Source organism: Bombus pascuorum, chromosome 8 (assembly GCF_905332965.1).
Source record: "Bombus pascuorum chromosome 8, iyBomPasc1.1, whole genome shotgun sequence".
Taxonomy (NCBI): Eukaryota; Metazoa; Arthropoda; class Insecta; order Hymenoptera; family Apidae; genus Bombus; species Bombus pascuorum.
Genome location: NC_083495.1, coordinates 10,965,643 through 10,979,761, shown reverse-complemented (window position 1 = coordinate 10,979,761; position 14,119 = coordinate 10,965,643). Strand labels below are relative to the sequence as shown.

The 14,119-nt window shown below is 36.5% G+C and overlaps 2 protein-coding genes and 1 long non-coding RNA gene across 3 annotated transcripts in view; 2 read left to right on the top strand and 1 right to left on the bottom strand.

Annotated features, from left to right (window-relative positions):
* Nucleotides 1-61: 61 nt before the first annotated feature.
* Nucleotides 62-2,074, top strand: LOC132909787 (alcohol dehydrogenase class-3). The gene is made up of 7 exons (XM_060964879.1): nucleotides 62-204; nucleotides 446-689; nucleotides 776-996; nucleotides 1,063-1,279; nucleotides 1,354-1,484; nucleotides 1,559-1,833; nucleotides 1,921-2,074. Exons 1-7 carry the CDS (start codon nucleotides 184-186, stop codon nucleotides 1,943-1,945), a joined length of 1,134 nt encoding a protein of 377 aa, XP_060820862.1. The 5' UTR covers nucleotides 62-183; the 3' UTR covers nucleotides 1,946-2,074.
* Nucleotides 2,075-2,130: 56 nt separating this feature from the next.
* The window catches only part of LOC132909782 (proteoglycan Cow), a 230,102-nt gene continuing 218,113 nt past the window's right edge, over nucleotides 2,131-14,119 (bottom strand). The window contains exons 7-10 of the mRNA XM_060964873.1: nucleotides 9,711-9,927; nucleotides 6,357-6,516; nucleotides 4,988-5,214; nucleotides 2,131-4,910 (exon numbers count right to left, since the gene is read on the bottom strand). Coding sequence (XP_060820856.1) covers nucleotides 4,780-4,910; nucleotides 4,988-5,214; nucleotides 6,357-6,516; nucleotides 9,711-9,927 — 735 coding nt within the window. The 3' untranslated portion in view covers nucleotides 2,131-4,779. The remainder of the gene's footprint in view (nucleotides 4,911-4,987; nucleotides 5,215-6,356; nucleotides 6,517-9,710; nucleotides 9,928-14,119) is intronic.
* Nucleotides 5,536-8,172, top strand: LOC132909822 (uncharacterized). The gene is made up of 3 exons (XR_009658616.1): nucleotides 5,536-6,102; nucleotides 6,181-6,612; nucleotides 7,056-8,172. It is a non-coding gene; the product is annotated as an uncharacterized LOC132909822 (long non-coding RNA).

The window sequence follows — 14,119 nt, the reverse complement described above, 5'->3', positions numbered from 1 at the left end:
TTAGAGTACAGATTTATAAACGCTAGATGTCAGTAAATAAAACGCGTGCAAACCACGACCTTGAATTTATATAATTTCATTGATAAACGTATCGTGACCGGTGTGATTAATATTCATCGTAGTACTGTTCATTCGAGTTTTGCTTCTTTTTACACCGTTTATTAACTATTGCATTTTACAATAATGTCGAACACAGCTGGAAAGGTATTTATTTCTTTCTGACAAATTGTTTTGTTCCATTGTTACGATTAAATTGAATCTAAATAATTCATTTATTACAATAAGCCAGTTACATTGAAATGATTTTCGATTAATTAAAAAACAGCTATTTTAGGAATTATACATACTTTTTCATATTCTTTGATAGCTATTTATCCAAGTTAAAGATTGCGATCAGTAATTTATGATCAAATAAATGATGAATTAGAATATTTTTGTATGTTAGGTTATCAAATGTAAAGCTGCTGTAGCGTGGAAGGAGAAACAGCCGCTCTCGTTAGAAATAGTTGAAGTTGCACCACCAAAAGCTCATGAAGTGAGAATTAAAGTTGTAGCTATAGCTTTGTGCCATACTGATGCCTATACTTTAGATGGGTTGGATCCAGAAGGAATCTTTCCTTGTGTTCTTGGTCATGAAGGCAGTGGTATTGTTGAAAGTGTTGGGGAAGATGTTACCGAATTTAAACCTGGTATTGTACTACTGTTATATTGTTTATTATATTATATATTATTACATGTTTACTAACTACTAAGAGATATCATATATAAATTACAGGTGACCATGTGATTCCATTATACATTCCCCAATGTAAAGAGTGCAAATTCTGTAAACATCCAAGCACAAACTTATGTAGCAAAATTCGTATTACACAAGGCAAAGGTGTAATGCCTGATGGTACTTCCAGATTTACTTGCAAGGGAAAAACCCTTGCCCATTTCATGGGTTGCTCTACTTTTTCTGAATATACTGTAGTGGCAGACATTTCTCTTGTTAAGGTACTTCTATTTTATGTAAATATTTCAAAATTGCTTGAAATAATTTAAAGACGTTATATAATTCAGATTGATCCTGCTGCACCACTTGATAAAGTATGTTTGTTGGGATGTGGAGTACCTACTGGATATGGTGCTGCTCTAAACACTGCTAAGGTAACACCTGGAAGTTCATGTGCTATATGGGGATTAGGTGCAGTGGGATTAGCAGTTGCATTTGGTTGTAAGCAAGCTGGTGCCAAGCGTATTATTGGAATAGATCTGAATTCAAGTAAATTCGAGTTGGGTAAGATAAAAGAACTTATTGAAGTTTTGCATGAAAAATGTTGAGAAGTAATAAAAAAAATTTATTCTTTCCAGCTAAAAAGTTTGGATGTACTGAATTTCTTAACCCTAAAGATTGTAACAAACCAATCCAGGAAGTGTTAGTAGAATTAACTGATGGTGGACTAGATTTTACTTTTGAATGTATTGGTAATGTGAACACTATGGTAAGTATTAAATATTGAATCAAAATTTTTACTAAATTGCGGGGTGGCTTTCTTAGCATATTTTTTATGTTTAGAGAGCTGCATTGGAATCTTGTCATAAGGGTTGGGGCACATCCGTTATAGTGGGTGTAGCTGCAGCTGGTCAAGAAATTAGCACTCGTCCATTCCAATTGGTAACGGGACGCGTATGGAAAGGGACTGCGTTTGGTGGATGGAAGTCCAAAGATAGTGTTCCCAACTTGGTGCAAGATTACATGGAAAAAAAATTAATTCTCGATGAATTTATTACACATAATCTTCCGTTCGATAAGATTAATGAGGGATTCGATTTGTTGCATTTAGGCAACTGGTAAGTTTCAATAATCTGTGTTTAACAAGTTCTTCGAAATTGTGTGTTATTCTTTGATAATAAATATGAATTTTTTTTAAATTGCAGCTTAAGAGTAGTGCTCGAATATTAAAAAAGAGTGCATTAAATCTTTACTAGGTTTTATATCATTTGTATTTCAATTATGGCTTAAAATATTTGATATTTTGTAATATATACCTTTCTACATATTATGAATAAAGATAATATATTCCTTCATAAATACATTCTTTTACTTCTGTGTAATTATTTAGGTTGAAAGTGATAGAAACCTCCAGATTTCTACAACAATCTTTATTCATAAAGAATTCTTACAGCCACATGTACAATACCAATTTGGTGAAATATTAATAGTAGCTCCGGAATGAAGTAAAAATTCTTTACGCTTTGATCAGGTGCATACCTTACAAAATCATCACGGTACGAAGATCATAGACGATGATTTTCCATTGTATATAATTATGTATATACAATATGCAAGACTTTCGGTAAAACTATGTATGTTTGCTTGAAGTTAATATGCTTGTTAATCTAGGTCGACGGTATAATAATAATTCAGGCAGAATATAAATTGCGCTCAACATAGCAAAGAGTATACACGTTAATTAATTAATTCATCGCGGACGAGGTTCCCGTACACCAAATGTTTAATGGCACGGAGAGTTTCTACGAATTCTTATTTTATGTTACTTTAAATGTTTCAAAGTGATGCGGTACCTATTACATTATTCATTAAAATGCAAAAACATTACTCTCACAGTTTACAGAATAATAAAACATACAATTTAGTTTCGGTGTGAATACTTCATAATGATGTTGTCTATTTCATATACCATCGATCAAATGTTTAGAAAAAGAATAGAGATTTGATTAGAATATAAGTACTGAAATTCAGAGTAGATGTATCTCTAATCAATAATACATTAGAGCGCTAAATGGCTCGAATTTGATCGAACATAACGAAACAATGTGTACCCTAAACTTGAAAACTCAATCTCCATGTTTGTTCTAGATACGTATAATTTGCACTGGCTATCCCTACGTAAATTGCCATCTAATACTAGGGCATATTCACATAGTCACACCGATCAGTTTTCTACAGGTTACATGTTATTATACTCTAGTACCTACGGTGTACCACACACTCGTTAAGTAAAAGTCGTTAAGTAAAAATGCTTATAATTACAGTAAACGCAGCCAAATCACGACGTGTTCGTTAAACATTATAAAAATGTTTGTTCTTTAGGTATCCTCGATTGTTACAATATAAATTATGTAAAATTATTGCAATAAAAAAGAAATATTTTTTCAGCAGTAGAAACCAAGTCTTTACCGATCCAAGAAAAAGTCAGACGTTAATTATATCCATGAAAATAGTGCTTAAAAAATGATTTGTTCGTCGTGATTGAACTACGGTTTAGTAGTTAGCGAGTATGAAATAGGTCATCCTTTTTTATGCAATATATCTTACACTAAACCTCGCAACGCAAGATGGCTACGAGAGAAAAGACAATTAAAAAAGGAAAGGACAGAATTGGTGGAGAAAGATTAATCGTTTAGCGTGAAGAAAATAAATAAGCGTGGCGACGGAAATCTATATTAGCTGTCGGCGTACGTTTTCTCCTGTGTTAAGAACCAGCGAAGGTGCTTTATTACGAGAGAGCTCAATTAAACCTATAAACTCGTGATTTGGACTATGCAGATACTTTTTCCGTTTATATTCTACATCTTCAAGCGTGTGCATCTCTCTAAGAGTGTGTTAGACGAGTCCTTCGCGTCCGCTGACGATCAGCCAGTTTTTCTCTCTCAGCCAGCTTGTCTTCGTCCGCTGTATTATCGTAAGTCATAGACAGTATTATATATATATATTTATATGTATATTTATATATATATATTATGCTTAGACATTATAATTCGAGATATCGTTAATCTATCGCGGTTAGAAATCATAATTACATAGAGCATTCTTTTTCTTTTCTTTTCCTTTTTTTGTATCTCTTCTTGTTAAAGGTATTATAATCTCTATATGTCGTGGAGTGGACATGTGAATTTTATCTGATGGAGAATGAGCTTCTTTTCCTTCTTTTTCTCTTACTTCTTCATCTCTCCTTTCTCTTTCTTTCCTTTTTCGTGAAACCTCTAGTTTGTATATGCATAAATAGTATATAATTATATTATTTATAGACGAGTTGTGCATGGAGGTACCTCGACGGGCACACAGGGTACAACGTGTCTCATCAAGGATCATCGATACGATTCTTTCATCGCGTCGAACATCGACATCTCTTACCGTGATCTTTGATCAAAATACAGCATCATACAAGATTGCCATTGCACGAAGTAACCCCTTGATTATTGCACTGTACAAGCTTCCTACGATTCTCTGATTCAGCAGCTTCTTAACCCGTTTGGCACTTGTGTTTTCGAACAGATTAATTTGTATTAACCATAAACGTAAAATAAGGAGAAAAATATCAGAAAAATAAGACCTTTATACACAGCATTCTTATTTCAATTCAATCTAGAAATAATCAATCAACAAATCGCTACGAGAAATTAATTGTTGAAAAATGATCATTCCCGGGTTAAGGATCATGATCAATCGCTAAAGAGGACGCAATTGAATTCGTGCAATCACGATGCCAGAGGGTGTATCCGCTGCTCGTGTCACATCTCGTCAATCCTCGTATTTGTTCGTTGCTTTTCTGACGTTTTCTTTTTGTTAGGCTCACGCGTGGGTCGCAGCCTTCGCCGACCTGTTTCACTTGAAGACACCTCCAATTACAACGGCGATACTCGAAACCAGCGGACGACCAGGACGAGCGTTCCTCATTCCCCTTTACAAGGGGAAACAATGTCGTCCGGCTGTTCGACATCGCGTTAAGGTGCTGCTCCCGTTGCTGCTGTTACTGGTTGATTCTAAGGAGTCTAAAAGTCCAATGGCTGATCGGCGGAACCCTCGAGATCCTGAGCAGAATCTGTACCACCATCCTCGTCGTCATCCAGGTCCACGCTGTTTGTCTTTAATCCTCCGTTGCTGATCTTGTTCACGATCGTGTCTGAAATATCGGCGGGTTAAGTATAATCAAATAATCATTGGAAAAAGTATTTTTCTTGGCAATCGAGGAACACTCACCGCAATCTGGCTTGCTGCCACGTGTTCTAGTTCCAGCGAATTCTACGCCGTGAGGATCCACGCACCAGCAGAGTCCTAGACCACGGTGACACTGGGTGCTTCGGTAATACCCTCGGGAATCGCAAGCAGGTGCAACGTCGGGGGATGATCGCTTGCGTACAGCGGCGCAGGGACGTTCAGCCTTCGAGAAACATCCGCACCATTCGGGACCATTTACGAAGATGTCTCTGGAAATTGTCGAACGTGATAGATATTTGGCACTGTATTTTATTATTGTGCAGTGATGTATTGGTTTCTCAGAAAGGGATTCTTGTCGACTTTAACTCTCAGATTGCGATGGCTAAATCATTTAAAATTTACATATTACTTTTGGGCCGTACAATAGCCCAAATATAACGAGTCATATACCACATAATCTTGATTTTTTAATTAAATAAAAAATTTCATCGTGTTAAATGGGAACGGAAAAACAAGATAAATGTTTATTGCAAATTTATGGAAGCTAAGAAACTATGCAAACCAAAGTATATTATTTTCTTATGTAGGTATTCATCTTGTCAGGATTTTAAATCACCTAATCATAGCCAGTTAGTTAGTCACCTAATCAAGTCAACAAATTTAACCTTCATTTCAGCTAATATCCTTCATCCGGTAGTTGGATCTCCAATGCCTTTCATCTATTACATTTGGTCCTCGTCATAGGTATGAAAGTTACATGTATGCCGTATATGTATTGCATATCTCATTAATAGTCTTATACCAAGAAGCTACTATGAATTAACTATTTAAGACGATCCACAGCCTGGGTAACAGAGTTCACCGCCCAGGAATGGCGAGGGAAACCTTTCATGGAGACTACATAACAACCTCTTAACATCTCAACTTAATCTCTATACATATTCTGAAACAGAGAACGGAAATTCCGCTTCTTGAGAGTAACAAACGCAACGTGGCATCGTGTCTTATTTCCCGGTTTGCATGCGAGCAAAAAGCAATCGACTCGGAATGAAAGTTTCACACACGGTCCATGTGTCTACCTCTTAACGACCAACCACTCCGCTCCGTAGGCACGTACGCTCGAGACCTATTACGCTCGAGCGTCAAGCCCCTCGAAGGTATTAAAAACTGAAAGGGTTTCTCTATCTTCTTCCCTTTCCTTCAACTCGCCCTGTTTCTCTTCGTTCCCTTTTCAGGTCACGTATCCGCGGAGTTTAATGATTTACAAGCAACGGACGACGGGATTACGTAAAAAGGAAAAAAAAAAAAACAAAGAAAGAAGAAAAATTCGCCGCGATGTGACAAACGGATTACAACGTGGCGGAGAGGTACGTGGACGGAATAATCGCATGGGCGGAAGTCATCTTCTTACCCGTCGGTGTCGCAGCCGTCGAGGAACGGTTTCAGACATGGCTCGTTCTGATCGTGTTCCAGACCGTACAACTCGGAAAGAGAGAGCCTGCCGTCGTTGTCACTGTCCAAGTGTCCGAACATCCACCTGACCTCGCTCTGGCAACCGATGGGGAAGTGACCTGGAAATGGTGCGGGAATGAAATATGAATTCCGATGGCCGCGCGTCTCTGCGGACAGACGCCACCAATGAAATATAAATATCGATGCATCTACAGGTACATCTTGGTCATTTGTATTTTATAGCAAAGTGTTTGAACGTCTATCATGGAGAATTAAGAGGACGTATTCTATATATATGTCGTATTGAAATTTCATTAGCGCTGTAGCGAGCCGTGACTAGTGTGGCACGATCACGTTGGTCAAATTTGAAAGAAATCTGAAAATGTATACGGAATGTATACGTGTATCCAGTGAAAGATTAGCATACAATATGAATAACCATCTGAAACGCATAATAAATGTCAAATATGAACCTACTGAATAACGAGGTTTATTACTATAAGGAATACTTTTATCAATTTTTCCAAGTTTTCAAAGGAATTAGTTAAAGATTTCTATTTTCAAATTTAAATACCATTCAAGAGTGTTTAGCGAGTAAAACTCTACGATACACGAAGTTGATGGAAGACCCTAATAAATAAATGGTCTTTGATTTCAGTGATAAGATCAAATGGAGATGTTACAAACTGGAAACAGTATCGACGGAGATAGAGCCGAGTAATCGGTAGATCTGAAGTGGAAGCGATTCCTTTGAACGGGACAATTCCGTGCTGGTACGAAAGCGATTGTACCGAAGTCGAATAGCGTGCAGTGATGTGAGGCAGTTCCCGCAGTTCCAAACTACGCCGGATCGTGAACGTTGTAATGTCCAGAGGCCACCCTTTTCGTGCGGAGCAATTAGTCTCTTGTATATTCAACTCGATCGTCGAGTTTCTATAACGAGAGACTTGGTCATTCTCGACGGGTCTATTGCCAACTATATTTTTCCAAATGATGTTAATCGTATCGCTAGTCAACGAGATAAGACAATCCTATCAGTTTCTCGAACAGCGAAAAGATTTTGTAAAAATTTGCTGTCTTCTTAGGACCGTTCATCAATTTCCTGTATCGTGGAATTTAAGTAGCTTATATTTATAATTAGAGCACTTTTAGCGATAAAAATGTGAAACAAGGAATTTAGAGAAAGGATGGTGTACAGTGATAAAATCTAAAATTAATTATCAAATATTTTTTAAATCTTCGAAATTTTAATTCAAGAAAATTCCATTTATCGGACATTTGTCCATAAATATCAAAGCACATCGTTACAGATATTACAACAAAATTTGAATCAATTTTTCTCATTACGTTTTTCAAATATGTCAAGTTCTTTTTGATCGCGAGAAGTGTAGTATGGGTTCAGAAGTTGGGACACGCATGTCATGTCCATACTCGTGACTGAAATTATTATTAAATGAAAACGTTGTACTCGTTGACGAATTATATATATTTTCGATAAAAAAAAACTTTGTTCCATAACACGGACACAGTTAGCGTTTATTGACAGAAAAATCAACAGTAATAGACCATGACACTATATCTATAATATCGAGACAGATGATAATTGCATCACGAATTATTTTTTATAAATTTAATCAATTTTATTAATTTTACAAAATAGCGAAATTATCGTAGTGCCTGTTCTAGTTACATCGATGACTTTGGCTTGTTACAAGAGTCTCGCTATCGGTTCTAGGGTCATCGCGACTGAATTACTCGGTTTGATGATCGTTCTAATCGGGACCAGTGATTTAGGAACTGTTTTAACGAGCTTTCACGAATCACTAGCTATTCGCTTCGGGCTTGACAACTTGGGAATCATCTCCATAGGATTTAATGGTCTAGAGACTATCTTAACCCTGTAAATCCTCTATTATATCACTGTAATTCTTTCAAAAGGAAAGTTTTATTCACTTGACAATTGTTCAAATAACTTAAATTACATAACAATGGAATATAAAAGTATAGGGTTTCAGAAAATATAAAATTTAAATAATTCACTTTATCTTTCCTTCTGTTGTTTCTATAAAATGTATCAAAAAATTGCTATCACGTGGAAATTAACGATAAGATTATTCTCCTTGTTATTACGCGATGAAAAAACCATAGCAAATTTCAAGAATCTATTCGTAGTAAAGTTTTGTTCTTCTCTCTGTTTCTTGAAATAGCAGAATATTACTCCTTTAAAAAGATACCTTTCTTCGTTTCTATATTTCTCAAAAATTTGCGAAGACAATCGCCGAAAACTAAGGAAGCTTCTCATTCGATTATTGTCGATCAGGATTTATTTAGAAGCAAACTAGTTTGCCATCGTTGCACATGGTTCACGATAACACGAATGACTACAAGAATTTCGATGGCCGTTACCTCTGTTACTAATTTGCTGCGCCACGTCATCGCATGTGCAGTTCACTGATAATTAGAGCAACTTTTAGCACGTCACCACCGTTTCCGTTTCTACCAGCTGTTAAGCAGAACACGCGGAGCAATTATCGTTACAGTGGTCACGCGATTTTTAAGCTCGTCTATTGTTTACGCGGCTGAAATTAACTGAAATTATCGCTCGGTAGGAATATTTTACTCATTACTCGAGAAACAGATCGCCTATCTACTTCCAAAGTGTAATTAACGGCCACTGGAGTCTTTTTAATCCTTTTTAATTCTCGCTCTCTTTCTATTTAATGTTTCTCACGTTATTACGATATATAGACCAGTCAACTTACGTATACATCCTTTTAATCTATTGATAACAGTAGATGATTAAATTTCTTTAGAATAAGATGAAATTTAGAATAACGAAAATAAATTGACGAAAGTTATAGGCCGTTGCATGTCGTTTGTGCACAACATCGAAGGGTTAATTAACATTCCTCGTAATCCAGTGAATATGTTTTTCGCAGTCAATAAAGAATATTATTAAAAATATTAATTAGGATAGCCAAATGGAAGTAAATCGTAGGTTCTTGAATTACATACGGAAATTGAAAAATGTTAAGAAAGATTTAGAATTCGCTCAATAAATATTGCACATTGATATAAAATTATTGTCTTATGAGTCTTATAATGTATAGTTCATCTTTCTATTACTTTTCTAATTGTTTATCATACGTGTACAACGTTATTTAAATAAGATAACCAATCAACGAAATAGAATGACGTAGAGAATCCACGGGTCTTACCACTCACCGTAGTAATTATCGAAATTCAATTGAAACGTCATATTGCGAAGTATAAACTCAAGATTGACCTAGTTCTACCGTCTGTATATTCGTACCTTTCGGTTTAGGATGCGGTCTACGGTGCTTAGAGTCAGCCATCACGACGGAGAACCAATCCAACAAACGATTCGCCATTGCGGGTTTGGATGACGGCGGGCAATCAGAGTTACGCGATGATTGGGAGTTGTACGTTGATTTCAAAGGAGATGGTGTCTTCTCCATCACCTCGTTGCTCATCAGATGCTTGTCGTCATATTTACTTCCAGCCAGTGCCTGAAACATGAAAATATAAGTAAACAATAGCGTTGAATTTGTATTAATTATATTCTTCTTAATTATAATTCATTACAGTAACTGATTAAAATTCTTGAAATGATAATCAGTGGAAAAGATGTTGTAAATTTGCAAATCAATTGCCTCAGTTGTGGAAGGTGAACGCTAGGAAAAATGACAATTCTAATTCCGTTTTTTCAGATAGATACTAAACAAGTTTCTCAGATTTGTGATAGGCAAACACGACGAAGAAAAATTTAAATACTTGGTAAGATAAGATTATTTTTATACTGTAAAAGAGGTACGAAATAATTTTAACGATTTATAACGTTTTGAATGATTTTTACGATTTTACCGTTCACCGGATAGAAATGGAATTAAATACATAAAATATAAATATGCAAGGAACAGAAAGTAACGCTTTTGGGTTTCCTTTCTGCTACATATAAGGCTTATTTATTATTTACACTATATTAGTAGATATAATTTTCTCACTGTTGCATTTTTTAAAATATCGTTTGAACATCTGCGTTACGTCACGAGTTGTATCGTTTTGAATAATTAAACGTCTCGTTACTATCGTCCTAGCGAAAATTTCCACCTCTGAGTGGTGCACTTTTTTCAGAAAAAATTACAAATTTTTTGCAACCATCGGGAAACAAAGGAAGCATCGCTGATTCCACGGAGAAATAAAGCTGCACCCGTGTTTCGTTTGCGATTAATCATCAGCGGGCTCGAATTCATAGGAACCAGTAATAACTCTCTACCCTAATACAATCGTTGTCCGTTAATCAAGAATCTTTTCATACGAATTTACATACACGCTTTTAATGCGTTGTTCAATGATCCTCTGATTGTAAATTCGAACCTGATTATGTACGTTTGAAGCAACTTGTCGACATTAATAGGACTAGCAATGGTCAATTAGTAATACGAGACGTAGCATTTATTGAAAAATGGTTTACATTATGCATTAATAACGCTGTGTTTTCAGACGTTTATTGCGCACGCGTTGTGAATTAAAAGTTACGAGGTGGTTTTCGCAAGCTCTTTTATGACAATTCATAAATAAAGTAAACGTGTACGTGCAGAGTCCGGCCGAGTAACATGTAAAAGATGATATGTAAAACCGGGAACGATGTGATTTTTTGTCGTGAAAATAAGAAAAAAATATAGAATCAAATTTTTTCATTCTCGGCTTGGCTTTTGCAGAAAATCGAGTTTGAAAATTTATCAAGCATACTTGGACGTGGCTAATTTCGGTCTAAATTGGACTAAATAATCGACGGGAGGTCATTATATGTGCGAGAATAGACGCTTTGTCTATGAGAACAATAATTTACAAATTTATCATATACATGTACTAGGCTGATGGAATATTAAATCAACGATTGCAATGTAGATTTGATATAAGAAAAGCTAGCAGCCGATAAATTATTACCAAGAAACGTTCCAATTTTTATTGTTTCCTATAGAGTAATTTGTGATTTGTATCACGGCGAGGGAAAAAGATGTAAAGGTTGACAAGGGCGATCATTAACTATACATGTAATTTCGGTGTAACGTAAATGTAACTACACGTCTGATGCACGGGACCAGGATAAAAGGTCCTGAAGCATCGAAGCTTTCGTGCACGAGGAGTCTCTCGTTTTTCACTTCTCTTCTCAGCTCTTTGCGCCATGAACGTCGAGCTTGTCCCGCGTTAATTTTCTCCCCTCGGAGAGTTGCTAACAATAAGTAGAAACGACGTATCTCGCCTCCGGCCCATTCTAAATTCCTATCTCACAAATCTTGCCGACCTCGCCACTTTAGACACGCCGCCCTCCCCTCGTAAAAACAATCGAGCTTCGTCTTCATTTTCCCTCTCTTCCTCCTCTTTTCTTTTACCATCGCTCGCCATCCCTTCGTCCAACCCTCGAGGGCATGCTTTCGATGCTTCCAACATGCGTTTATGGTTTTCCATTCTTTTCATTCAATTTTCTTCTCCGAAAATTACGTTTTCAATTGATTTGTGGTGTTCGAAAGAACCTACTCGCTGTTTTGGATTTTTATGATTCTCGGTATATGAAGATTAGATCGTATCATAATTTATATAAATTATATTACAGTCAATGTGCTTTCAAATTAACGTTACGATAATAATAATAATTATTTGATCTCGATCTGGCGACTAAGAAATCCCATTTGGTTACAATTTTTCTAACCACATGCTTCCTCGTCTGATCTTCTCACTCATCTTTCCATACTTTATTCTTACGTTATTCTTCACCTAGTGATTACACATCAAGAGTTTACGTTTGAAGTTCTTCCTATTTTAAAATTATCAGATTGTCCGAAGTGTCTTTCTTTTACAGACCCGTCTTTTACAACGATTCATCTTTGTACAAACATGAAACCTAATCTGTCGAACGTTGTGATCTTTATTTTGATAGAACAAAATGAATTATACGTAATTCGATAAAATAATATAAAACGGAAAATGTTGCCACTAACTGTTTGCTCATTGCACCTTTTAATCAATGTTGTATCTCTTATATTCTACGCTGTATTCTACGTTGAACACTGTTGCGGATCGTTGAAATTTTCCACGCAATTTTTCCACGAATGCGTTACCATCGTAGTGGAAGAAATAATTACCCTGAGTCATCGGTACTCTAATATACAACGTGTAGTTCTGTGGCGGATGATGCGAGGAGATTGGATTTAAATTAAACGCCGAAAAGATTGCTATTGCAACCGTCAAGTGTATTTAGAATAGATATTATTATAAAGGTTTGTAAGTATCGTCGATAGACGTTCGTACAATCGTAGTCGCGAAGGTAGATAACGAAATGCTCGCGGATAACTCAAAGACTCGTATACTCCGTTAATTCGCAATAATGACTCGGTAATAACTCGGTAATGATTCGTCTAAGTATATAATATTAACTTGATGTCGTGTTGATTGTACTGATGACGATATCCTGTTATTGGATCAAGAATTGACTGACTTCATGAGTTGACTACGTCGAGATGGAAAGAACAGTGACTGCTCAAAGGATAAGGCCCTTAACTTGACTACCCGAAGTTTGTAGGAACAGTAGATGACTGCTCTAAGGATAAGACCCTTAACTTGACTACCCGAAGTTTGTAGGAACAGTAGATGACTGCTCTAAGGATAAGACCCTTAACTTGACTACCTGAAGTTTGTAAGAACAGTAGATGACTGCTCTAAGGATAAGACCCTTAACTTGACTACCCGAAGTTTGCAAGAACAGTAGATGACTGCTCTAAGGATAAGACCCTTAACTTGACTACCCGAAGTTTGTAGGAACAGTAGATGACTGCTCTAAGGATAAGACTGTTGACTTGACTACCCGAAGATTGGAAGAACAATAGATGATTGCTCTAAGGATAAGACCCTTAACTTGACTACCCGAAGATTAGAAGAACAGTAGTAGACCCGTCTCGTACTATTAAGGAGGAAAGCTCGGTGTGGGTGTGCCTTTTTGAATTAAGAACGCGGATTAGTTGTTTACACTTTTCGGTAGAAAAGTGAAGGCAACGATTCTCGATGCCCATTCGTTATAGCCAATGTTAATAAATAAAAAATGTGAGGAGAAAGTCTCCTGCAGATGTGGCTCATGGGTGTCCTTGTTCATGTGAAATATTTCGCTAGACAAACATCCGCTTTCTCCGTAATTAGTAAGAGAGTGCAATAAACATAAGGACTGTTTTAAGGACCATCCATAAACCGAAAATACTTATATGAATAGAGATTAAGTTAAAAAGAGTCGGTTTATGGTGGTTTCTTACGTTTATTGCGGGTAACGATGTGTAGGCCTTGGCGGCCAGACCATGAGGGACGTCGCACGAATCATCTCGCACGACCTAACACCCTCCATGGCGATATTGTTTTTGCCTAGAGATAGTCTAAAGCTATTTTCGTGTGTCGAGGCGGTGTCCGTGTTCCGAGGCACAACGACAATATGAGACGCTCTCGCTTCGCCTCGTCCTATAACTCATATGTCGCTACAGTTTCTAATATACAATACAATATAATGTATTACACTGCTGGCTAATAATATTTATCGAGAATCAAAAGATCCTACTTGTATACACGTCGTAATTTTCCCTCAATTCTCAATGGAAACATCTGCAAAGCCGAGTTATGCCGTGCCAAAGCATCTCGTAAGATCTATATAAACGATAA

Excerpts from the sequence above, each read along its gene's own strand:
- LOC132909787 (XM_060964879.1), top strand. The coding sequence starts at position 184 with ATGTCGAACACAGCTGGAAAG. Across the intron at positions 1,280-1,353 it reads TTCAAGTAAATTCGAGTTGG|CTAAAAAGTTTGGATGTACT; the intron begins GTAAGATAAAAG and ends TATTCTTTCCAG. Across the intron at positions 1,485-1,558 it reads TTGGTAATGTGAACACTATG|AGAGCTGCATTGGAATCTTG; the intron begins GTAAGTATTAAA and ends TTTTATGTTTAG.